Genomic DNA, 26,642 nt, shown 5'->3' on the forward strand with positions numbered 1-26,642 from the left:
TAGTACGTGCCTATTTTATAGTATTATCCCTACCACAATACTCCTTCATCCCTCTATGAGGCACTGTGCGGAGTGCGCAAGTTGTCGACCAATCAAATGTCACTGATGCTCCACCCCTTACCGTACCGCCCCTTATGTACCGTCCTGTATTATCATTGCCTGTATATAAAATAATAAAATTATTTTTACAAATAAGTACACAATTTTTTCAATATGTGAAACATCTCACACAGGCTTTCTGCAGGAAAATTCAACCGTTTCTAACAATTTATTAATTTATTTTGAGATAAAGTTCTCTCGGGATGCGAATAGTAAGACGCTGTAGCATTATGTTATATTATATATTACCTATTATATCATGTTATATATATAATATATCAACTGATTTAGGTAAACAATTAATGTATTGTGTGAAAATATATAATGTTGTTATATCAGTAAATTCTTTATTATTGTTCGTTTGTAGGCATGTTTGTTTTTGGATTGGCAGCTGCAATAAATAAAGATACGTTTGAAACTATATATGAAGCATGTCCATCAGCACTATTGAATTCTCTAAATGATGATGTTACACCATTTTGCATTGCTGCTATGAAAAATGATAAAAATTTATTTTTTAGATTAATAGAATTAGGATTTAATGTTTCAAAAAGTAGTAAGATATTGCATTTTGTTTAAAATTAATACGATAACGATACATAATATTGTTGGCAGAGTTTTTATCCATGTTTATCATTAATTTTCAAATAGATGACTATGCTTACAGTGCATGATGAAGCAGTCAATAGTACCAGAAATAAAAAATTTGGCAAAATATTTTAACACAGAAGATTATTGGAATGATAACTCTGATCACATTCTTAAAGCAAATGAACCAGATAACAAGGACTGTTTAAGTCTTTCCAAATTAGTAAATAAAAATAATAGTAATAAGTCTCCTTTAAATGTTCATAACATACCGATAGTTACATTCGATACTACAATGTGCAATAATGTCAACTGTAACAACAATGTCATAAAAGATTCAAAAGAACTTTTAAAACCTTGTGCATTAAGTTTAGAGACAAATCACGCAGAAATCTGAACAAACTGTTACCTACTTCTCCAAATATATATTTTACACAAACTAAACGTAATGAGGAAATTAATTTGAATATAAAAGATGAAACAAAAGATAAACAATTATTCGTAAATGCAGATGAAGATGAAGTGATGCTAACTTGTTCAAAAAGTAGAAAGAACGTAAGCTTTGCAGAGGTATATTAGTTATTACTCTATATTATATACTAACTAAATATGATATTTTAATTTAACTGTATTGAACGAAGATTTAATTGAAATTTGTATAAAAAATGAAGCTGACAGAAAAGCTATATTAGATGTGATAAACAGATCATAAAAAATCAGCGACACAAAGAGAATTTATTACCTTTTATTAATTATATCTAGTTCTAATTATATATTATTATCTTATTTGTTATATACTAAAGCTGATTTATTGTATAAATTTAAAAATATAATATGTTATGTTATAGCATATTAGTATTATTTCTTATACTAACTTAGTACACTTAAGAACACATATGATACATTTCTATTTTTGCTTATAAAGATACATTTACATACATTTACATACGAAACTTTTTTTTTTGTTTTTTTTCTTTTTTTTTTAATTATTTGTTTGGATTTTACAATTTGTCCAGAAGGACACTTGGTAAAATATTATATCTTAGTGAATAAAAAAATAAAAATAAAAATATAGCATGTGGGTGGCTACCCCCATCGGGGTACCATCGTCGTGTTTGCTAGGTTATATCCTTTGTGAGGTCTGTTGGGTGTTTCCTTTTTAGTCTTCTTTCTATGTTTGATGTGTTGACCGTTGCCGCTGACAGTCGGTTCGGGTACTTTTCTATTCTTTCTCTGTACCTTCTTGCGAATCTGTTAATCTCCTCCTTGACCGTTGGTATTCCCAGGTCTTTCCGAATGTCATCGTTTCTAACGTACCATGGGGCGTTTACTATCGTTCTAAGAATTTTAGCTTGTATTGTCCCAATTTTGCTTATATGGCTCATTGCTGCTGTTCCCCATAGCGGGAATTTACATACGAAATGGCTGTAAAATTGTTGTATTCCTGATGTGTGATAATACTTTATTAATAAGTACACTTTTTTTGCTTTAGGATCATGCGGAATTGAACGCAAATTTAGACAATCACTCGATTCACTATTTTTCATTTGACCTAACTGATTTATTTTTGCCATTATCAACGCAATATTGTTTTGATCCAATTTAATAAATTATAGAATAATTATATGTAACTTGAACTTAATCATACAGAATTTAGAATCATAAATATGTGTATACTGGATAAAAATGAGCTGCTACCTATATCAGATTTAGCTTTTGATAGTTTCTCCTTTTGCGTCAAATGTTTTTGTCTCTGATCTTTTTCTTCTGGTAGCTATTTTTAAACAGAGAAGATTATAAGCGAAGCATAAGCAATGAAAGTATAATAAAAGAAAAAGTAAGCTATGATTTTTATGATTTGAAATATATATGTATAATACAGTTTCATTTTACTAACAATAAGGGGAATAAAACAAGGAACAATTAGTTAGATTACTAAAAAAAAAAAAAAAAGTTAACTTTATTAACATTATTGTTTCTATTTGCATATTATAACACATTTTAATTTGATAACAACTATAAAATATGTTCATATTAGAGATATGAACATGCTAATTTATATATGTACATAATTATATATATAGATGTGCATGTATTATGGCAAATATATGTGAGTTAGGGCTTTAATTTCTGTTTTGCAAATTATGCATCGTGCAAAAGCACGCGAGCAATACCAGCATGTTACTAAATGTCCACAGGGTAGGAATATAATTGTTCCATCTCGTTCCGTGCAAACTTTACACGATCGAGTATCTTTCAATTTTTTATTTTTTTGCTCCAGAGCAGCTAAAATAGTAAACAGTATATTTAAATATAATATATAATAAAATTTATTATACGTGTACAGTTTTCACACAAATTAAAGAATTTGTGATTTTATTTTTATTACTTACCAAATTTCTCAACGAGAGTCATCTCGTTAGTTTCCTCTTCACTATCGGATCTCGTATCGTCATCAACTATTGGTTCCTGAAATAAATGTAATGTACATAAGTATATATTGGAATTATTAATTATACATATGGTTCATGGTGTAAGTTTCTTTTCTTTCTACTTACTTCTTCATAATTTTCGTAGATGTTTTGCTGTCTTAGATCATTAACAAACTGGTGGCCACGAACTGTTATCAAGTAACAACAGCTTGAAGACCAAATTGCATGTCTATCCCATGGATTTTCTCCTGGACTCCAACTTACTACACCAAGTCCACAATGATAACAGATAGACATACGATCTCTTTCGTTATAGTAAAAGCCTGCATCGGCTAATAGTTCTTTATTCATAGATGTATCAGTAAATGTTGAGAATGAATTTAATCGGGATTGGTAAGTAATATAATCCAAATGTTTTGGTTTCTTAACTTTTTTTAGTCCCAAACGGCTAAGATCATATGCCGTCGGGTCTTCTGCATCTGTTACAAATCGATGGTCATTAAAATCAAAGGACTGCGAATATTCTAAACCGTAACGACATAATATATTTCCATTTCTTCGTTCTGTCGGTTGAATTTCATCAGGGTGTGTACCAATTGGCACATTACCGCAATCTTCATTGCGGACAAATCTGCACTCTGGAGACCATATCTCGTGAACTTGCATGGGAGTACGACCCTCTAACCAGTGACTTACCACCACTCGACACACAAAACATTTGACTCTATCCATTTTGCCTGTACAATAGAATCCTGCTGCTGCAAGACTGGCAGGGTCAACGAGAGGTACAAGCCAGTTTCGAAAACTCCAAAGTCTTGCTGCTTCAAAACGAAAATCACCATGATGTTTTCGAATGCCACGCGACGTCGATGGAACCGACGACACTGGATTAATCATTGGTTCCGGCATCCGGTACCGGTGTCGGTACCGGTGCCAACGATTGGTATATGCCGGTATCGGTATCTGAATCACATCAGACGAAATTGAATCGTCTGACGATTCTTCGTGTTCTGGAGATTCTTCGTATTGTGGTAGCACAGGTTGGATGTTAGATATATGCAACATCTTGTCCTTATTGTCACTTGTAGAGTTTTCACACCTATTTAAAGGGGAAAAAAAACCGAAAAAGAAAGAAATTAAAATACCTAGTAATTGTAACAAGCCGATATTATCGAAGTAATCTCAGTTCCGTGTGTTTTAGCGCAAAAGTTAAAAATTGTCTTTGAAGAATTACAGCGATTTTAATTGATATTTGAAGCGTTTGAAGGATCCCGAAACTTTCTGTACAATCTACATAAATTCTTTCGCTACGATATTTTGACTTACAAATGGTAAAACGTTTTTAGTTAATTTATTTTCGAGAAATATTATACGTGTACAGTTGATCAAACAGAAATATATTACAGACAAAACTTACGAATATGAGATGTTTAGGTATCGCTACAACAGCTCACCAACTCTTCAAATGGAATCTTCACAAAGATTTAATATCCTGTACTTGTATATTTTATATTGTTAAATTTACTAAAACTGCACTATCGTACGAATCAATCACACAAACTATTCCACTCTTACAGTAATACCGAACTTTGAATCCAAAAACTTTGAATCCTTGCTGCTAGTACGTGCCTATTTTATATTACTATCCCTACCACATTACTCCTTCATCCCACCATAAGGCACTGTGCCGAGTGCGCAAGTTGTCGACCAATCAAATTTCACTGATGCTCCACCCCTTACCGTACCGCTCCTTATGTACCGTCCTGTATTATCATTACCTGTATATAAAATAATAAAATTATTTTTACAAATAAGTACACAATTTTTTCAATATGTGAAACATCAGGCTTTCTGCAGGAAAATTTAACCGTTTCTAACGTTTTATAAATTAATTTTCAGATAAAGTTCTCTCGCGATGCGAATAATAAGACGCCGTAGCATTATCTTATATTATATTTTATCTATCAAAGCACATCACTTGTCACTTTTCGCAAATGTTCCTTACGTTTGCCAACGATATACCATATATTTAGTTTGCCAGTAAAATTGTTAATTGCGTATGCACTAGATGATAATAAAAACGAAGATTGAAGCTATTACTTAAAGCAATACACTTTGCATGAAAAGCAATTAAATCTTGAAAAATATTGAAAGAAACGTTGTCGTTTGTCAAATGCGAAAAAAAGTATCGACAAAGTAAAACCATTAAAATTGTCGATGCCTCTGATTTGTTACTAACAATCCTGAAATTGCTAAAACGAGTGATCATACTCATTATTCAATGTCTCATATTTAATGTTTATATTCGTGTTCAATGTAGCGACGTATCTATCTTCTTTTGTTTTTTCTTTAATTTTCTTTATTTTTCTCTAGCATTTTGCATTTTATGAGTCTTAGGCAGCAAAGATTCTTAGGGCCACAAGTGAACGTTCTAAATTTTCCATTTTTGTTGTATCTTGCTGTACGTTTCTATTTATTAAGAAAATAGCAAGTAGAATTTCAAAAGAAAAATCTTTCTATTTATAACGGTATTATAATAACGGGTGCGTTTCTTATTGGCTTTATCTCTCCTGAGAAAATTCACCTATTATTCTAAACATTCTATGTTTGTATGAAACCTTCAATAGCCTAAATGAGTTTTTCTTCAATGCAATCGAGTATGACGGGTGACAGGTATACGGGCTGATAGAACAAAGGCCGCCTGCTAATCTACGGGATATTACTTAACTTGATTCTAAGATTTACAGCGGCTCCTCAGACTACCTCGACATACGATGTTTATGATGCATCAACCTCTGGGCGACCACCCTTATTTGGATAACTACGGGGCCGTTAGGGTGTTTATTGTCAAGTATCGGTACTTTCAAGTATCGGCCGATTCATTAAAGGCAATTTCACGTCTGTGTTAGGTGAAACGTTCATCCCGCCGTCACGTCCGTCACGTTTGTTTTTATCTGCGTATCCAATGTCTCGTAAATGGCTGTGCAATGTGGTCAAATACACAGCATACAAAACTAATTAATCTGTATGAATCAATTAAATATCAAAAGCAAAACCAATGTAATAACAGCTTTAAACAGCATCTGAAAAACGATAACATCCAAGGAAACAACTTGCGATTGAAAGAGTCGTATATCGAAAAATTCAAAGGTTTATTATTAATTGATATAAAAGGATTACTCTGAACATTTTTCAATGATTTTCTATGCAACAATAATATAATATTTCTATATAATAACTTTCTTTGTTAATGTTGTACATTATTTGACATTCTTTACTGTGAATTACCCATCGAAAGCTTTTCTATATTTGCTTATCAAACAAATTTAAATGGACTTGTGTTGCAACTGTCTACCCTATTCTATAAATTATTTCAGGAAATGTAAGTATAACAGCTGTTTCTTCCATATTTATGTAAAAATGTATTGGATAAGTTTTCAAGTAACCCATACTCTGTGACGCCATCATTTTTTTTTTTTTAACAAAATTTCAGCTGATTATAATGATGTTTTTATAAATTAAAAATTTAACAAAATTTACAGCTATTGCTTAGAAAATGTTTATTTTTGGATTTACTACCACTGCATATTTTTTCACGATATTGTACATTAACAGAATCTTTTTGTCTTTTCCTACAGTCCCCCAGATCTAGCAACATGCAGATCTTCGTTAAGACCTTAAGAGGGAAAACTATTACTCTTGAAGTTGAAGCTTCTGGCAGAATAGAGAATGTGAAAGCTAAGATCCAAGAAAAAGAAGATATTATTATTACCATCAATGCTAGCAATTCGCAATAGAAACATATACAAATAACTAGGATATTTTAATTTAACTGTACTGTCTGCAAAGATTACAGTCCATTCGGTCACAAGATTTAAATATTAAAGTATAGACAGAGAAGATCTTGATACTTGTGTTGAATATGTGCTTGAATTTAATCCATTGCGCCAACAAAATGTTCCTCCAACTATGAACGATGAAAATGTATTGAGGGAAAATACACCAACGATATGTATGTATGTATGTATGTATAAAATTTTATTATAAATTAATATTGTAAATTTATTTTAGGTTGACTTTGATTTGTTTATGACTTATAACTAATGAAGATTTAATTGAAATTGGTATAAAAAATGAAGCTGACAGAAAAGCTATATTACAAGTGGTAAATAGATCATAAAAAATCAGCGACACAAAAGGAATTTATAACCTTTTATTAGTTATATCTAACTATATGTTATTATTTTATTTGTTATATACTAAAGCTGATTTAATGTATAAATTTAAAAATATAATATGTTATGTTATAGCACATTAGTATTATTTCTTATACTAACATAGTACACTTAAAAACACATATGGTACATTTCTATTTTTACTTATAAAGATACATTTACATACATTTACATATTGCCTGTACAATTGCTGTATTCTTGATGTGCGATAATACTTTATTATTAAGTACACTTTCTTTTTTTTGCTTTAGGATCATGCGGAATTGAACGCACATTTAGACAATCACTCGATTCACTATTCTTCATTTGATCTAACTGATATATTTTAGCAATTGTTTCCGCAACATTGTTTTGATCCTATTTAATAAATTATAGAATAATTATATGTAATTTTAACATAATCATACAGAATTTAGAAACATAAATATGTGTATACTGGATAAAAATGAGCTGCTACCTATATCAGATTTAGCTTTTGATAGTTTCTCCTTTTGCGTCAAATGTTTTTGCCTTTGATCTTTTTCTTCTGGTAGCTATTTTTAAACAGAGAAGATTATAAGCGAAGCATAAGCAATGAAAGTATAATAAAAGAAAAAGTAAGCTATGATTTTTATGATTTGAAATATATATGTATAATACAGTTTCATTTTACTAACAATAAGGGGAATAAAACAAGGAACAATTAGTTAGATTACTAAAAAAAAAAAAAAAAAGTTAACTTTATTAACATTATTGTTTCTATTTGCATATTATAACACATTTTAATTTGATAACAACTATAAAATATATTCATATTAGAGATATGAACATGCTAATTTATATATGTACATAATTATATATATATGGATGTGCATGGATTAAGCAAAAACGACACGAACTACAGCATTGACTTCTTTTCGGCAAACTATACATCGATCGAAATTTGAAGAGCAGAAATTACATGTTGCCAGATGTCCACAAGGTAGGAATGCATTTGTCGCTTCTCGTTCCGTGCAAACTATACACGATCGAGCATCCTGTAATTCTTGATTTTCTTTCTCCAGAGCAGCTAAAATAGTAAACGGTATATTTAAATATAATATATAATACAAATTTATTATACGTATACGGATTTCATACAAATTAAAGAATGTATGATCTATCTGTGTTTTTATTTTTATTACTTACCAATTTTCTCAACGAGAGTCATCTCGTTTGTTTCATTTACACTGTCGGATCCCTCATGATTCTCATCTGTAGTTTCTGTTGCTTCCTGTAATAAATATAATGTACATAAGTATATATTGGAATTATTAATTATACATATGATTCATGGTGTAAGTTTCTTTTCTTTCTACTTACTTGAATAGAATTTGAATAGAGATCTTGGCCTGTTACATTATTAATGTATTCACAGCCCCGTGCTTCGATTATATAACAACATGCAGGAGATGAAATTGCATGTCGAACCCATGGATCTTCTCCTGGATTCCAATTTTCTATACCAATGCTACAATGATGACAGATGGCCATATCATTTCTTCCGTCGTAGTAAAAGCCTGCATCGGCTAATTGTTCTCTACTCATATGTGTATTAGGAAATGTTGCGAATGAATCTAATCTGCATTCGTAATTAGCATATTTCAAATTTTTTAGTTTCGTAATACAGTTTGGTCTCAAACGGCTACGTCCTTCGATTGGCACATTACCGCAATCTTCATTGCAGACAAATCTGCACGATGGACAATATATCTCGTGAAGTTGCATGGGAGTACGACCGTTTGACCAGTCACTTATCTCCACTGCACACGCAAAACATTTGACAGTATCCGATATGCCTGTATAAAAGAATCCTTCTGCTGCAAGTGTGGCAGGAGGAATGGAAAAAGATCGAGGCCAGTATAGAAAAGTCGAGCGTCTTGCTGCTTCAAAACGTAGATCATATTGTTCTTGAGTGTGAAAAAACGTCGATGGAACCGACGACATTCGATCAATCGATAGCACCGGAAACGGAAACATTTCTGATATTGACGACGCCGTACTAACGAACCACACAAACTATTCCACTCTTACAGTAATACCGAACTTTGAATCCAAAAACTTTGAATCCTTGCTGCTAGTACGTGCCTATTTTATATTACTATCCCTACCACATTACTCCTTCATCCCACCATAAGGCACTGTGCCGAGTGCGCAAGTTGTCGACCAATCAAATGTCACTGATGCTCCACCCCTTACCGTACCGATCCTTATGTACCGTCCTGTATTATCATTGCCTGTATATAAAATAATAAAATTATTTTTACAAATAAGTACACAATTTTTTCAATATGTGAAACATCAGGCTTTCTGCAGGAAAATTTAACCGTTTCTAACGTTTTATAAATTAATTTTCAGATAAAGTTCTCTCGCGATGCGAATAATAAGACGCCGTAGCATTATCTTATATTATATTTTATCTATCAAAGCACATCACTTGTCACTTTTCGCAAATGTTCCTTACGTTTGCCAACGATATACCATATATTTAGTTTGCCAGTAAAATTGTTAATTGCGTATGCACTAGATGATAATAAAAACGAAGATTGAAGCTATTACTTAAAGCAATACACTTCGCATGAAAAGCAATTAAATCTTGAAAAATATTGAAAGAAACGTTGTCGTTTGTCAAATGCGAAAAAAAGTATCGACAAAGTAAAACCATTAAAATTGTCGATGCCTCTGATTTGTTACTAACAATCCTGAAATTGCTAAAATGAGTGATCATTCTCATTATTGAATGTCTAGCGTTTATATTCGTGTTCAATGTAGCGACGTATCTACGGTATCCGATTTCGCTTGCTTTTTCTTTAATTTTCTTTATTTTTCTCTAGCATTTTGCATTTCATGCGTCTTAGGCAACAAAGATTCTTAGGGCCACAAGTGAACGTTCTAAATTTTCCATTTTTGTTGTATCTTGCTGTACGTTTCTATTTATTAAGAAAATAGCAAGTAGAATTTCAAAAGGAAAATCTTTCTATTTATAACGGTATTATGATAACGGAGGCGTTTCTTATTGGCTTTATCTCTCCTGAGAAAATTCACCTATTATTCTAAACATTCTATGTTTGTATGAAACCTTCAATAGCCTAAATGAGTTTTTCTTCAATGCAATCGAGTATGACGGGTGACAGGTATACGGGCTGATAGAACAAAGGCCGCCTGCTAATCTACGGGATATTAGTTAACTTGATTCTAAGATTTACAGCGGCTCCTCAGACTACCTCGACATACGATGTTTATGATGCATCAACCTCTGGGCGACCACCCTTATTTGGATAACTACGGGGCCGTTAGGGTGTTTATTGTCAAGTATCGGTACTTTCAAGTATCGGCCGATTCATTAAAGGCAATTTCACGTCTGTGTTAGGTGAAACGTTCATCCCGCCGTCACGTCCGTCACGTTTGTTTTTATCTGCGTATCCAATGTCTCGTAAATGGCTGTGCAATGTGGTCAAATACACAGCATACAAAACTAATTAATCTGTATGAATCAATTAAATATCAAAAGCAAAACCAATGTAATAACAGCTTTAAACAGCATCTGAAAAACGATAACATCCAAGGAAACAACTTGCGATTGAAAGAGTCGTATATCGAAAAATTCAAAGGTTTATTATTAATTGATATAAAAGGATTACTCTGAACATTTTTCAATGATTTTCTATGCAACAATAATATAATATTTCTATATAATAACTTTCTTTGTTAATGTTGTACATTATTTGACATTCTTTACTGTGAATTACCCATCGAAAGCTTTTCTATATTTGCTTATCAAACAAATTTAAATGGACTTGTGTTGCAACTGTCTACCCTATTCTATAAATTATTTCAGGAAATGTAAGTATAACAGCTGTTTCTTCCATATTTATGTAAAAAGGTATTAGACGAGTTTTCAACTAAACTATACTCTGTGACGCCGTCATTCTGTTTTTAGAAAATGATAAAAAATGTTTTTTTAAATTAAAAATTGAAAAAATATACCGATATTGCTTAGAAAATGTTTATTTTAGTTTATTTACTACCACTGCACATTTTTTCACGATATCGTACATTAATATAATCTTTTTGTCTTTTTGTACAGTTTCCCAGATCTAGCAACATGCAGATCTTCGTTAAGACCTTAACAGGGAAAACTATTAATCTTGAAGTTGAAGCTTCTGACACAATAGAGAATGTGAAAGCTAAGATCCAAGAAAAAGAGGGTATTATTATCATCAATGCTAGCAATTGGCAATGGAAATATATACAAAGTAACTAGGATATTTCAATTTAGCTGCATCGTTTGCAGTCCATTCGGCCACAAGATTTAAATATCAATCCTCTGTCCTTTGGTGATGCGTTACTTGATTTTATACTTAAAAGTTTCTGTTTATAATGGAGAATAGATTTTATTTACGACTATTGAATAGAAATTATTAAATATTCTGTGTAACTCACCGTAGTATCAAATGGAGTATCTTTGGATATCTGTAGCCGTTTACCGCAAACTCCAGGTAATTTCATAAGCATATCAGATAAAAAGTGTGTAATTCTAGATTCTTTTTCTCTATGTGGAATAATTTCTAATGGACTAGTTGCTACACACATTCGAGGATATGTAAAAACTTTGGATTTGGAAATTGAAAATTTAATTTCATAAAATAAAATTCCATCTTTATTTTTTGGAAAATAATATCCATACTAAAACGTTATACATATTAATATACATAAATAATATTTGAAGGGAAATTGCAAGATGAATAAACATAGATATTGTCGTTCATACCATATTTTTCCAGTGTCTACGTAATTGGTCACAATCTTTGAAAGCACATTTTGCTGCAAGATCTTTAGATACAGATAATAGTTTGCCTTTTTTTTTTTTTGCACTACAGAAAATAAAAAAAATTTTATTTTCAACCAAATATACATATATATTGCACTAAATGAAATACCTTACTGTTACCTTGGTAACACATGTACAAATGGAAGATTATAACGAGATAAATCTTTACGGTCTGCTAAAAAATGTGATATAATAGATGGTGAAAGACAGTCTTCAAGTCTTACATATGGAATTTTAAGTATTTCTGCATAAAGTTGCAAATACATTTTCCTTTCTAAAAACTTTTTAATGTTAATATTTCTCACATTATTTTAATATTAGTTATACGAAGAACAAAATTAGATTTTCTATTACCCCCTCCTATAAGTATATCTAATTTTAATGCTCTAGTTGCTTCTATAAAGTTGTAAAAATTTTGTTCCTTCAACAAAGTAATCATCAACTTTATTGCACAAAGGAGCTATCTTAGTTTGTATCGTATACCTAAGACAACTTTTATCAACTTTTGTAGCAACTGATCTTAATCCTTGATACTGACAGAAATAAAAACCAGTTTATCATGGAAATAATATATTTAGAGTCAACAAAGATTTGTATCGTGAATATACGACTAGTTGAAAATTTCTCAAAATTTTGTCCAATCTACCAGTTTCAGAAAATTGTTTATGCGTTATAACAAATATATATCTTTCTGTAGCCATTACTGGTGAAGCAATAACGTCCGATATTAAATGAATAAATAATGTAAAATTCTATTGGTAGTAAAATATAAGGATCATTAAGATCATTAAAATCATTAAGTATAATATTATGGAATACAAAGTTTTTGATTCGCAGAATTTGCCCTTGACTTACCGGCATTTCATTGTTTGCCAATAAAAATGTGATTTTGCCGATGGATCGTGAACTTCAACAAAATCAATTTCGCAAATTGCACAACATAGGTTACTCTTTTCCGGAAATAAAGCGTACAGAACCGACTGTTCTTTTTTTTTATTCATAAGATTACAAGCATCCATTATATATAATTGCTTGCTATTCTTAATTATTTGATGTTCTTGTAGATCCAATTTATACTAACAATTTTTCAAAAACGTATTTTCGAATGAATAGCCAACATTTAAAATTCTAAAAGTTGTAGTAAAATTTTAAATATGACTTTTAAGAAGAAGCTTTATTCTCAATTATGTTAAAATTAAACTTGCATGTGAGACATCTAATCTTTTCATATTTAAAAGAAATTTAAAATCTTGTTAAGTAAAAAGACGACACTTTTTCTATTACCAACAGTTTCGTTTTACTAACAATAAGGGCAATAAAACAGGGAACAATCAGTTAGATTACTAAAAGAAAAGTTAACTTTATTCAGATAAGATAAATAATTCAAATTAATGTTTAATTAAGTAACACTTGAAAAAGTAAAAAATGTATTTGATTAGTTTAATATTATGTTTCTATTTACAAATTACTGTAGAAATAGTACTAAAAGTAAAATATTTTCTCATTTCCTGATACATACATATACACTTAATTTAACCGTACGTAGTGTCACACATTTTAATGTGTGTACGTCATTTTTAAAACATTATAAAGTATATTCATATAAAAGATAGGTATAAACTAATTTATATATGTACATAATTATATATATAGATGTGCATGTATTATGGCAAATATATGTGAGTTAGGGCTTTAATTTCTGTTTTGCAAATTATGCATCGTGCAAAAGCACGCGAGCAATACCAGCATGTTACTAAATGTCCACAGGGTAGGAATATAATTGTTCCATCTCGTTCCGTGCAAACTTTACACGATCGAGTATCTTTCAATTTTTTATTTTTTTGCTCCAGAGCAGCTAAAATAGTAAACAGTATATTTAAATATAATATATAATAAAATTTATTATACGTGTACAGTTTTCACACAAATTAAAGAATTTGTGATTTTATTTTTATTACTTACCAAATTTCTCAGCGAGAGTCATCTCGTTAGTTTCCTCTTCACTATCGGATCTCGTATCGTCATCAACTATTGGTTCCTGAAATAAATGTAATGTACATAAGTATATATTGGAATTATTAATTATACATATGGTTCATGGTGTAAGTTTCTTTTCTTTCTACTTACTTCTTCATAATTTTCGTAGATGTTTTGGTGTGTTAGATCATTAACAAACTGGTGGCCACGAACTGTTATTAAGTAACAACAGCTTGGAGACGAAATTGCATGTCTAGCCCATGGATTTTCTCCTGGAAACCATCTTCCTACACCAAGTCCACAATGATAACAGATAGACATACGATCTCTTTCGTTATAGTAAAAGCCTGCATCGGCTAATAGTTCTTTACTCATAGATGTATCAGAAAATGTTGAGAATGAATTTAATCGGGATTGGTAAGTAATATAATCCAAATATTTTGGTTTCTTAACTTTTTTTAGTCCCAAACGGCTAAGATCATATGCCGTCGGGTCTTCTGCATCTGTTACAAATCGATGGTCATTAAAATCAAAGGACTGCGAATATTCTAAACCATAACGACATATTATATTTCCATTTCTTCGTTCTGTCGGTAGAATTTCATCAGGATGTGTACCAATTGGCACATTACCGCAATCTTCATTGCAGACAAATCTGCACCATGGACAATATATCTCGTGAAGTTGCATGGGAGTACGACCGTTTGACCAGTTACTTATCTCCAATGCACACGCAAAACATTTGACAGTATCCGATATGCCTGTATAAAAGAATCCTGCTGCTGCAAGTGTGGCAGGAGGAATGGAAAAGGATCGAGGCCAGTATAGAAAAGTCGAGCGTCTTGCTGCTTCAAAACGTAGATCATATCGTTCTTGAGCGTGAAGCGACGTGGATGGAACCGACGACACTGGATTAATCATTGGTTCCGGCATCCGGTACCGGTGTCGGTACCGGTGCCAACGATTGGTATATGCCGGTATCGGTATCTGAATCATATCAGACGAAATTGAATGGTCTGACGATTCTTCGTATTCTGGTAGCACAGGTTGGATGTTAGATATATGAAACAACTTGTCCTTATTGTCACTTGTAGAGTTTTCACACCTATTTAAAGGAAAAAAAAAAAAAAAGAGAAAAAGAAAGAAATTAAAATATCTAGTAATTGTAACAAGCCGATATTATCGAAGTAATCTCAGTTCCGTGTGTTTTAGCGCAAAAGTTAAAAATTGTCTTTGAAGAATTACAGCGATTTTAATATTTGATATTTGATATTTGAAGCGTTTGAAGGATCCCGAAACTTTCTGTACAATCTACATAAATTCTTTCGCTACGATATTTTGACTTACAAATGGTAAAACGTTTTTAGTTAATTTATTTTCGAGAAATATTATACGTGTACAGTTGATCAAACAGAAATATATTACAGACAAAACTTACGAATATGAGATGTTTAGGTATCGCTACAACAGCTCACCAACTCTTCAAATGGAATCTTGACAAAGATTTAATATCCTGTACTTGTATATTTTATATTGTTAAATTTACTAAAACTGCACTATCGTACGAACCAATCACACAAACTATTCCACTCTTACAGTAATACCGAACTTTGAATCCAAAAACTTTGAATCCTTGCTGCTAGTACGTGCCTATTTTATATTACTATCCCTACCACATTACTCCTTCATCCCACCATAAGGCACTGTGCCGAGTGCGCAAGTTGTCGTCCAATCAAATGTCACTGATGCTCCACCCCTTACCGTACCGATCCTTATGTACCGTCCTGTATTATCATTGCCTGTATATAAAATAATAAAATTATTTTTACAAATAAGTACACAATTTTTTCAATATGTGAAACATCAGGCTTTCTGCAGGAAAATTTAACCGTTTCTAACGTTTTATAAATTAATTTTCAGATAAAGTTCTCTCGCGATGCGAATAATAAGACGCCGTAGCATTATCTTATATTATATTTTATCTATCATATCATGTCACTTGTTACTTTTCGCAAATGTTCCTTACGTTTGTCAACAATATACCTTATATTTTGTGTGGCACTTAAATTGTTAATTGCGTATGCACTAGATGATAATAAAAACGAAGATTGAAGCTATTACTTAAAGCAATACACTTTGCATGAAAAGCAATTAAATCTTGAAAAATATTGAAAGAAACGTTGTCGTTTGTCAAATGCGAAAAAAAGTATCGACAAAGTAAAACCATTAAAATTGTCGATGCCTCTGATTTGTTACTAACAATCCTGAAATTGCTAAAATGAGTGATCATTCTCATTATTGAATGTCTAGCGTTTATATTCGTGTTCAATGTAGCGACGTATCTACGGTATCCGATTTCGCTTGCTTTTTCTTTAATTTTCTTTATTTTTCTCTAGCATTTTGCATTTCATGCGTCTTAGGCAACAAAGATTCTTAAGGCCACAAGTGAACGTTCTAAATTTTCCATTTTTGTTGTATCTTGCTGTACGTTTCTATTTATTAAGAAAATAGCAAGTAGAATTTCAAAAGGAAAATCTTTCTATTTATAACGGTATTATAATAACGGATGCGTTTCTTATTGGCTTTATCTCTCCTGAGAAATTCACCTATTATTCTAAACATTCTATGTTTGTATGGAACCTTCAATAGCCTAAATGAGTTTTTCTTCAATACAATCGAGTGGAAAAATATGTTTTCCAAATGCGGCGAATGAGCAGGTAATTTTATTTTCCTGCCGTTTCTGTCCGTATGTCTTGAAGGAAACCTCTTCATGACTAACATGCGGCGAGCCTCTATTGTCTACTACATAGAGAAATTTCAAGACCTCTAACAAAATATTTTCATCAATTTCGAAGCGATACGAAACTTTTATATTTTTGTACTTTGAGAAAATATATATTATTATTATACTTTGAGAAATAAATTATTCCCTATAACTGCTATTACTGTTTATTAAAATTGATTTTCTTCACAGGACTTTTCAGATCTGTGTATACAACTATGACTACAACTACGAAACAAGTTCTTCTGCTCTTTTCTTCTCCTATCAAAATGTAACTTTCCTAATCAAAATAATAAATATATATCCATTAGAAATAGAAACGGATACATCGAATGTTGTTCTCTCTCTCTCTCTCTCTCTCTCTGTCTCTCTCTTTTATTTTCATTGACTCTTATTAGAATTCTGTAATCCATAGCAGGGTCGGTGTGACCGTATATCATAAATTATTCACGAAAATCCTCACGTTTTTGTTCCTTCAGATAGAACAAATATTACAACATAACTGTAAAAGAAGTCGTTGCAATGAAAATAGAATTGTTGAAAAATTGTAGTCTACTAGAATCAAAGCGTTTTGTCAAAAGAGCTCTTGACACTGGATACAAAAAACTTCGCTTAAAGGGAGAAAACGCAATCAGCTGTATTAATAATTAATGAGCTCCTCTAACCCGTATGTTATTGCTTTCTGGATTCTTCTAATATTTTGCTCTAATAATTAGCTTTTGGCTACTTTTGCTTGTCCTTGCTGACAAATACTCTAGTAACCTATAATATAGTATATAGTAATTATATATCTTCATACCTACTATTATACCTTGAGCCTTATATTTTATTAAATTGCCTTTATCTTTGATTACCATAATGTTCTGTTTTCAATATGATACTGACCTGCACCTTTTTGTTGCATATATTTTCCATCATTGTTTTACTATGCTACTCTTTGTATATACTCTAATCTTTCTTTACCGAAACTCTATTCTTCCTCTTATAAATCCTTTTTTCTCGGATATTTTTTTACTAATCTCACCTCGTTGCATTTTCCTGATTTTCTCCTCGTATTTCTCTGTCCTTTGCCCCGCATTTACTCTTATCTTTTCTCTCCTTAGCTCCTCGAATACAATGTAACGCAACATCGATTTACATATTTAGACGCAAACATTAGTTAAGATGCGATGCATCTGTTTATCTACGATCTCGAACCGTCGGCTGCACATCGGTCAACTTCGGCAAATTTCGCCGCTTCGCGAGATAATCGATTATCTCGATAGTTTACACCACTACGTGTTCAAAAATCTAAAATTCAGCAATGGAATAGGAAGCACGCAATGGTACACGACCCGTTGACGGTCGATCCGTTTTGTTTTTAATCACGTTGACCAGTCAAATCTTTCTATTGAAACGAATTCTTCGTTTCATTTCGTTTTCAATCACGCAAACTAGTCAAATCGTTCCTTTCAAACCAATCCTTTTCTCCAATGCTCCGCATATTTATCATTGTCATACCTGTCTTTTTCGTTGTATTTCATCGTTTCTCCACAAACTAATCGATGGAACCGATGAAAATGGGCAGCCTTTTTACGAAATTGTTTCTGGAAGTCGTTTCGTTGCATATTGTTCATAAGAAATGGACCTCAGCTGTTTCTTTGCGAAAAGTATCATCGTAACTTTTGCATTTATGCAAGTGCTCGTTTGTCATGCGGTTTATTCAGAATATTGTTCGGCGCTAAATGAAGAGCGACGTAGATTTGGCCCTTTGCAAAATTTTTCCTGCCAAGATCAATCAAAGCCCTATTTAGTGTAATCCCTTGTAATTTATGTCCCGACATACAAACAATGTCGACGATAAAGCGCAAATTCCGACAAGCCGAAAGGGTCGGAAATCTTCAATAGCCCTAATGGCCATTAATATATTTCGGCACCGCAGCCGTTGATGTTCAGTTAGCCGTCGGAGAGTCAAAAGTCAAGAGTTGTAATACACACTATTGCGTTAAGTTCACGTTGAATAATCATCGTTTTTTGTTTAATCCATTGTAATAAATCCATCCATCAATACATTATCATACAGGATAGAAATCATTGGAAGTTCTAATTTCTAATATTTCTGAATAAAGAAATTTCTTCCGCATGGTCACAGTGCTCTACAGTTCCGTTTCTCAATACAGAGCTTCAACTCGGGTTTCCGCCACAGGAAACATTCTTCTCCGAATTCGTTTGCGGTCATAAGTCTATTTTCATTGCAAAATGATACTTGTGAAATTATAAAAATGTCTTCTTCCAGAGATGCGTATCCGTTTGTTGTGTATCACCGCGTATCATCGTCGTGGATCATTGTTGCGAATCACCGCTACATACATGCGCATCATTACTTTGATATGACGACAAGAAAAAAAAAAAAAAAAATCTGCAAACGAGTGTTCGGATACGTTGCGTGTCTGTGTATCTACTGAACGAACTGGTCGGTTATGTGTTTATTTTTTGTTGTCACAAAAGCTCGTGAAAATATAGAAGGGCGATGTAACAAAGTGGTAGAGAAACAAAACAAGTTTGTTACGACCGTTCGCGGAGAAACGCGATCGGGAGGAAAACGCGTCAGCGAGAGGCGTAAATTCTCGCTACGATTCGTATAATCGACGCTGCGAAATAATCGGTCCCTTTGTTTCGATTAAGATAACAGGAGTGGTTAACACTGTGTTAACAGGTTAATATAGCATGTATTTTTAACAATAAATTAAATAATATCAGAAGGGTCACAAATTGTTTCGTGATAGATATAGTTAATGATTTATAGAAATTCGACTCGACTTTCGATATTTTTCCATATTCGTTAGACTAGCGATTTTATTCGTCAGGGCTCGCGATGTATGCAGTATGAATTTTCAAATGAGATTAACTGCCCTTGGATAAATTCCTTGTCCTCTCGGGGAGACGACCGCCACCGCGCTCGGATCACACCGCCGCTATATATATATATCGCAATCATATATAGTCTTTGGCACTTATATATATTCATATGTCGGAGATGAGAGGACAACGGGACCCCCTGTTGGAATCACTCGGAAAAACACGAATGCTTTAGCAATTACGAAACAACCCAAACACAGTTATTCGAAATTTGAGAGAATGAGGTTGGGCTCGAGGAGACAACCGGTCGCCGTACGTAGCCACGGTCACGGGATGAACGTTCCACCTAACGCAGACGTGGAATTGCATAGCTCGCCTTTAATGAATCGACCATACCGATACTTGACAATAAACGATACTCGATTGTATTGAAGGAAAACTCATTTAGGCTATTGAAGGTTCCATACAAACATAGAATGTTTAGAATAATAGGTGAATTTTCTCAGGAGAGATAAAGCCAATAAGAAACGCATCCGTTATCATAATGCCGTTATAAATAGAAAGATTTTTCTTTTGAAATTCTACTTGCTATTTTCTTAATAAATAGAAACGTACAGCAAGATACAACAAAAATGGAAAATTTAGAACGTTCACTTGTGGCCCTACGAATCTTTGGTGCCTAAGACGCATAAAATGCAAAATGCTAGAGAAAAATAAAGAAAATTAAAGAAAAAGCAAGCGAAATCGGATACCGTAGATACGTCGCTACATTGAACACGAATATAAACACTAGACATTCAATAATGAGAATGATCACTCATTTTAGCAATTTCAGGATTGTTAGTAACAAATCAGAGGCATCGACAATTTTAATGGTTTTACTTTGTCGATACTTTTTTTCGCATTTGACAAACGACAACGTTTCTTTCAATATTTTTCAAGATTTAATTGCTTTTCATGCAAAGTGTATTGCTTTAAGTAATAGCTTCAATCTTCGTTTTTATTATCATCTAGTGCATACGCAATTAACAATTTTACTGGCAAACTAAATATATGGTATATCGTTGGCAAACGTAAGGAACATTTGCGAAAAGTGACAAGTGATGTGCTTTGATAGATAAAATATAATATAAGATAATGCTACGGCGTCTTATTATTCGCATCGCGAGAGAACTTTATCTGAAAATTAATTTATAAAACGTTAGAAACGGTTGAATTTTCCTGCAGAAAGCCTGATGTTTCACATATTGAAAAACTTGTGTACTTATTTGTAAAAATAATTTTATTATTTTATATACAGGCAATACGGTACATACAACACGGTACATAAGGGGCGGTACGGTGAGGGGCGGAGCATCAGTGACATTTGATTGGTCGACAACTTGTGCACTCGGCACAGTGCCTTATGGTGGGATGAAGGAGTAATGTGGTAGGGATAGTAATATAAAATAGGCAGGTACTAGCAGCAAGGATTCAAAGTTTTAGGATTCAAAGTTCGGTATTACTGTAAGAGTGGAATAGTTTGTGTGATTGGTTCGTACGATAGTGCAGTTTTTGTAAATTTAACAATAAAAAATATACAAGTACAGGATATTAAATCCTTGTCAAGATTCCATTTGAAGAGTTGGTGAGCTGTTGTAGCGATACCTAAACATCTCATATTCGTAAGTTTTGTCTATAATATACTTCTGTTTGATCAACTGTACACGTATAATATTTCTCGAAAATAAATTAATTAAAAACGTTTTACGATTTGTAAGTCAAAATATCGTAGCGAAAGAATTTATGTAGATTGTACAGAAAGTTTCGGGATCCTTCAAACGCTTCAAATATCAATTAAAATCGCTGTAATTCTTCAAAGACAATTTTTAACTTTTGCGCTAAAACACACGGAACTGAGATTACTTCGATAATATCGGCTTGTTACAATTACTAGGTATTTTAATTTCTTTCTTTTTCGGTTTTTTTTTTTTCCTTTAAATAGGTGTGAAAACTCTACAAGTGACAATAAGGACAAGATGTTGCATATATCTAACATCCAACCTGTGCTACCACAATACGAAGAATCTCCAGAACACGAAGAATCGTCAGACGATTCAATTTCGTCTGATGTGATTCAGATACCGATACCGGCATATACCAATCGTTGGCACCGGTACCGATACCGGTACCGGATGCCGGAACCAATGATTAATCCAGTGTCGTCGGTTCCATCGACGTCGCGTGGCATTCGAAAACATCATGGTGATTTTCGTTTTGAAGCAGCAAGACTTTGGAGTTTTCGAAACTGGCTTGTACCTCTCGTTGACCCTGCCAGTCTTGCAGCAGCAGGATTCTATTATACAGGCAAAATGGATAGAGTCAAATGTTTTGTGTGTCGAGTGGTGGTAAGTCACTGGTTAGAGGGTCGTACTCCCATGCAAGTTCACGAGATATGGTCTCCAGAGTGCAGGTTTGTCCGCAATGAAGATTGCGGTAATGTGCCAATTGGTACACACCCTGATGAAATTCAACCGACAGAACGAAGAAATGGAAATATATTATGTCGTTATGGTTTAGAATATTCGCAGTCCTTTGATTTTAATGACCATCGATTTGTAACAGATGCAGAAGACCCGACGGCATATGATCTTAGCCGTTTGGGACTAAAAAAAGTTAAGAAACCACAAAATTTGGATTATATTACTTACCAATCCCGATTAAATTCATTCTCAACATTTACTGATACATCTATGAGTAAAGAACTATTAGCCGATGCAGGCTTTTACTATAACGAAAGAGATCGTATGTCTATCTGTTATCATTGTGGACTTGGTGTAGCAAGATGGAGTCCAGGAGAAAATCCATGGGCTAGACATGCAATTTCGTCTCCAAGCTGTTGTTACTTAATAACAGTTCGTGGCCACCAGTTTGTTAATGATCTAACACACCAAAACATCTACGAAAATTATGAAGAAGTAAGTAGAAAGAAAAGAAACTTACACCATGAACCATATGTATAATTAATAATTCCAATATATACTTATGTACATTACATTTATTTCAGGAACCAATAGTTGATGACGATACGAGATCCGATAGTGAAGAGGAAACTAACGAGATGACTCTCGCTGAGAAATTTGGTAAGTAATAAAAATAAAATCACAAATTCTTTAATTTGTGTGAAAACTGTACACGTATAATAAATTTTATTATATATTATATTTAAATATACTGTTTACTATTTTAGCTGCTCTGGAGCAAAAAAATAAAAAATTGAAGGATACTCGATCGTGTAAAGTTTGCACGGAACGAGATGGAACAATTATATTCCTACCCTGTGGACATTTAGTAACATGCTGGTATTGCTCGCGTGCTTTTGCACGATGCATAATTTGCAAAACAGAAATTAAAGCCCTAACTCACATATATTTGCCATAATACATGCACATCTATATATATAATTATGTACATATATAAATTAGTTTATACCTATCTTTTATATGAATATACTTTATAATGTTTTAAAAATGACGTACACACATTAAAATGTGTGACACTACGTACGGTTAAATTAAGTGTATATGTATGTATCAGGAAATGAGAAAATATTTTACTTTTAGTACTATTTCTACAGTAATTTGTAAATAGAAACATAATATTAAACTAATCAAATACATTTTTTACTTTTTCAAGTGTTACTTAATTAAACATTAATTTGAATTATTTATCTTATCTGAATAAAGTTAACTTTTCTTTTAGTAATCTAACTGATTGTTCCCTGTTTTATTGCCCTTATTGTTAGTAAAACGAAACTGTTGGTAATAGAAAAAGTGTCGTCTTTTTACTTAACAAGATTTTAAATTTCTTTTAAATATGAAAAGATTAGATGTCTCACATGCAAGTTTAATTTTAACATAATTGAGAATAAAGCTTCTTCTTAAAAGTCATATTTAAAATTTTACTACAACTTTTAGAATTTTAAATGTTGGCTATTCATTCGAAAATACGTTTTTGAAAAATTGTTAGTATAAATTGGATCTACAAGAACATCAAATAATTAAGAATAGCAAGCAATTATATATAATGGATGCTTGTAATCTTATGAATAAAAAAAAAGAACAGTCGGTTCTGTACGCTTTATTTCCGGAAAAGAGTAACCTATGTTGTGCAATTTGCGAAATTGATTTTGTTGAAGTTCACGATCCATCGGCAAAATCACATTTTTATTGGCAAACAATGAAATGCCGGTAAGTCAAGGGCAAATTCTGCGAATCAAAAACTTTGTATTCCATAATATTATACTTAATGATTTTAATGATCTTAATGATCCTTATATTTTACTACCAATAGAATTTTACATTATTTATTCATTTAATATCGGACGTTATTGCTTCACCAGTAATGGCTACAGAAAGATATATATTTGTTATAACGCATAAACAATTTTCTGAAACTGGTAGATTGGACAAAATTTTGAGAAATTTTCAACTAGTCGTATATTCACGATACAAATCTTTGTTGACTCTAAATATATTATTTCCATGATAAACTGGTTTTTATTTCTGTCAGTATCAAGGATTAAGATCAGTTGCTACAAAAGTTGATAAAAGTTGTCTTAGGTATACGATACAAACTAAGATAGCTCCTTTGTGCAATAAAGTTGATGATTACTTTGTTGAAGGAACAAAATTTTTACAACTTTATAGAAGCAACTAGAGCATTAAAATTAGATATACTTATAGGAGGGGGTAATAGAAAATCTAATTTTGTTCTTCGTATAACTAATATTAAAATAATGTGAGAAATATTAACATTAAAAAGTTTTTAGAAAGGAAAATGTATTTGCAACTTTATGCAGAAATACTTAAAATTCCATATGTAAGACTTGAAGACTGTCTTTCACCATCTATTATATCACATTTTTTAGCAGACCGTAAAGATTTATCTCGTTATAATCTTCCATTTGTACATGTGTTACCAAGGTAACAGTAAGGTATTTCATTTAGTGCAATATATATGTATATTTGGTTGAAAATAAAATTTTTTTTATTTTCTGTAGTGCAAAAAAAAAAAAAAGGCAAACTATTATCTGTATCTAAAGATCTTGCAGCAAAATGTGCTTTCAAAGATTGTGACCAATTACGTAGACACTGGAAAAATATGGTATGAACGACAATATCTATGTTTATTCATCTTGCAATTTCCCTTCAAATATTATTTATGTATATTAATATGTATAACGTTTTAGTATGGATATTATTTTCCAAAAAATAAAGATGGAATTTTATTTTATGAAATTAAATTTTCAATTTCCAAATCCAAAGTTTTTACATATCCTCGAATGTGTGTAGCAACTAGTCCATTAGAAATTATTCCACATAGAGAAAAAGAATCTAGAATTACACACTTTTTATCTGATATGCTTATGAAATTACCTGGAGTTTGCGGTAAACGGCTACAGATATCCAAAGATACTCCATTTGATACTACGGTGAGTTACACAGAATATTTAATAATTTCTATTCAATAGTCGTAAATAAAATCTATTCTCCATTATAAACAGAAACTTTTAAGTATAAAATCAAGTAACGCATCACCAAAGGACAGAGGATTGATATTTAAATCTTGTGGCCGAATGGACTGCAAACGATGCAGCTAAATTGAAATATCCTAGTTACTTTGTATATATTTCCATTGCCAATTGCTAGCATTGATGATAATAATACCCTCTTTTTCTTGGATCTTAGCTTTCACATTCTCTATTGTGTCAGAAGCTTCAACTTCAAGATTAATAGTTTTCCCTGTTAAGGTCTTAACGAAGATCTGCATGTTGCTAGATCTGGGAAACTGTACAAAAAGACAAAAAGATTATATTAATGTACGATATCGTGAAAAAATGTGCAGTGGTAGTAAATAAACTAAAATAAACATTTTCTAAGCAATATCGGTATATTTTTTCAATTTTTAATTTAAAAAAACATTTTTTATCATTTTCTAAAAACAGAATGACGGCGTCACAGAGTATAGTTTAGTTGAAAACTCGTCTAATACCTTTTTACATAAATATGGAAGAAACAGCTGTTATACTTACATTTCCTGAAATAATTTATAGAATAGGGTAGACAGTTGCAACACAAGTCCATTTAAATTTGTTTGATAAGCAAATATAGAAAAGCTTTCGATGGGTAATTCACAGTAAAGAATGTCAAATAATGTACAACATTAACAAAGAAAGTTATTATATAGAAATATTATATTATTGTTGCATAGAAAATCATTGAAAAATGTTCAGAGTAATCCTTTTATATCAATTAATAATAAACCTTTGAATTTTTCGATATACGACTCTTTCAATCGCAAGTTGTTTCCTTGGATGTTATCGTTTTTCAGATGCTGTTTAAAGCTGTTATTACATTGGTTTTGCTTTTGATATTTAATTGATTCATACAGATTAATTAGTTTTGTATGCTGTGTATTTGACCACATTGCACAGCCATTTACGAGACATTGGATACGCAGATAAAAACAAACGTGACGGACGTGACGGCGGGATGAACGTTTCACCTAACACAGACGTGAAATTGCCTTTAATGAATCGGCCGATACTTGAAAGTACCGATACTTGACAATAAACACCCTAACGGCCCCGTAGTTATCCAAATAAGGGTGGTCGCCCAGAGGTTGATGCATCATAAACATCGTATGTCGAGGTAGTCTGAGGAGCCGCTGTAAATCTTAGAATCAAGTTAACTAATATCCCGTAGATTAGCAGGCGGCCTTTGTTCTATCAGCCCGTATACCTGTCACCCGTCATACTCGATTGCATTGAAGAAAAACTCATTTAGGCTATTGAAGGTTTC

At 32.2% G+C, this 26,642-nt stretch overlaps 4 protein-coding genes and 1 long non-coding RNA gene across 5 annotated transcripts; 3 read left to right on the plus strand and 2 right to left on the minus strand.

Moving 5' to 3' along the window:
* The first annotated feature begins 329 nt into the window (after nt 1-329).
* LOC139997269 (uncharacterized) lies at nt 330-1,084 on the plus strand. The gene is made up of 3 exons (XM_072021593.1): nt 330-390; nt 467-672; nt 767-1,084. The coding sequence occupies exons 1-3, from the start codon at nt 330-332 to the stop codon at nt 1,082-1,084; spliced, it is 585 nt and encodes a 194-aa protein (XP_071877694.1).
* Nucleotides 1,082-7,431, plus strand: LOC139997258 (uncharacterized). The gene is made up of 3 exons (XR_011802685.1): nt 1,082-1,242; nt 6,969-7,131; nt 7,191-7,431. It is a non-coding gene; the product is annotated as an uncharacterized lncRNA (long non-coding RNA).
* Nucleotides 7,432-7,576: 145 nt separating this feature from the next.
* On the minus strand, nt 7,577-9,319 carry LOC139997270 (E3 ubiquitin-protein ligase XIAP-like). Its single transcript, XM_072021594.1, has 3 exons — nt 8,696-9,319; nt 8,562-8,606; nt 7,577-7,711 (listed from the first exon to the last, which is right to left on the minus strand). Exons 1-3 carry the CDS (start codon nt 9,317-9,319, stop codon nt 7,577-7,579), a joined length of 804 nt encoding a protein of 267 aa, XP_071877695.1.
* A 4,838-nt stretch (nt 9,320-14,157) lies between these two features.
* On the minus strand, nt 14,158-15,113 carry LOC139997271 (E3 ubiquitin-protein ligase XIAP-like). The gene is made up of 2 exons (XM_072021595.1): nt 14,331-15,113; nt 14,158-14,241 (listed from the first exon to the last, which is right to left on the minus strand). The coding sequence occupies exons 1-2, from the start codon at nt 15,111-15,113 to the stop codon at nt 14,158-14,160; spliced, it is 867 nt and encodes a 288-aa protein (XP_071877696.1).
* Nucleotides 15,114-21,818: 6,705 nt separating this feature from the next.
* On the plus strand, nt 21,819-22,930 carry LOC139997272 (E3 ubiquitin-protein ligase XIAP-like). Its single transcript, XM_072021596.1, has 2 exons — nt 21,819-22,757; nt 22,847-22,930. The coding sequence occupies exons 1-2, from the start codon at nt 21,819-21,821 to the stop codon at nt 22,928-22,930; spliced, it is 1,023 nt and encodes a 340-aa protein (XP_071877697.1).
* The last annotated feature ends 3,712 nt before the right edge of the window (nt 22,931-26,642 follow it).

Source organism: Bombus fervidus, unplaced genomic scaffold (genome assembly GCF_041682495.2).
Source record: "Bombus fervidus isolate BK054 unplaced genomic scaffold, iyBomFerv1 scaffold0043, whole genome shotgun sequence".
NCBI lineage: Eukaryota > Metazoa > Arthropoda > Insecta > Hymenoptera > Apidae > Bombus > Bombus fervidus.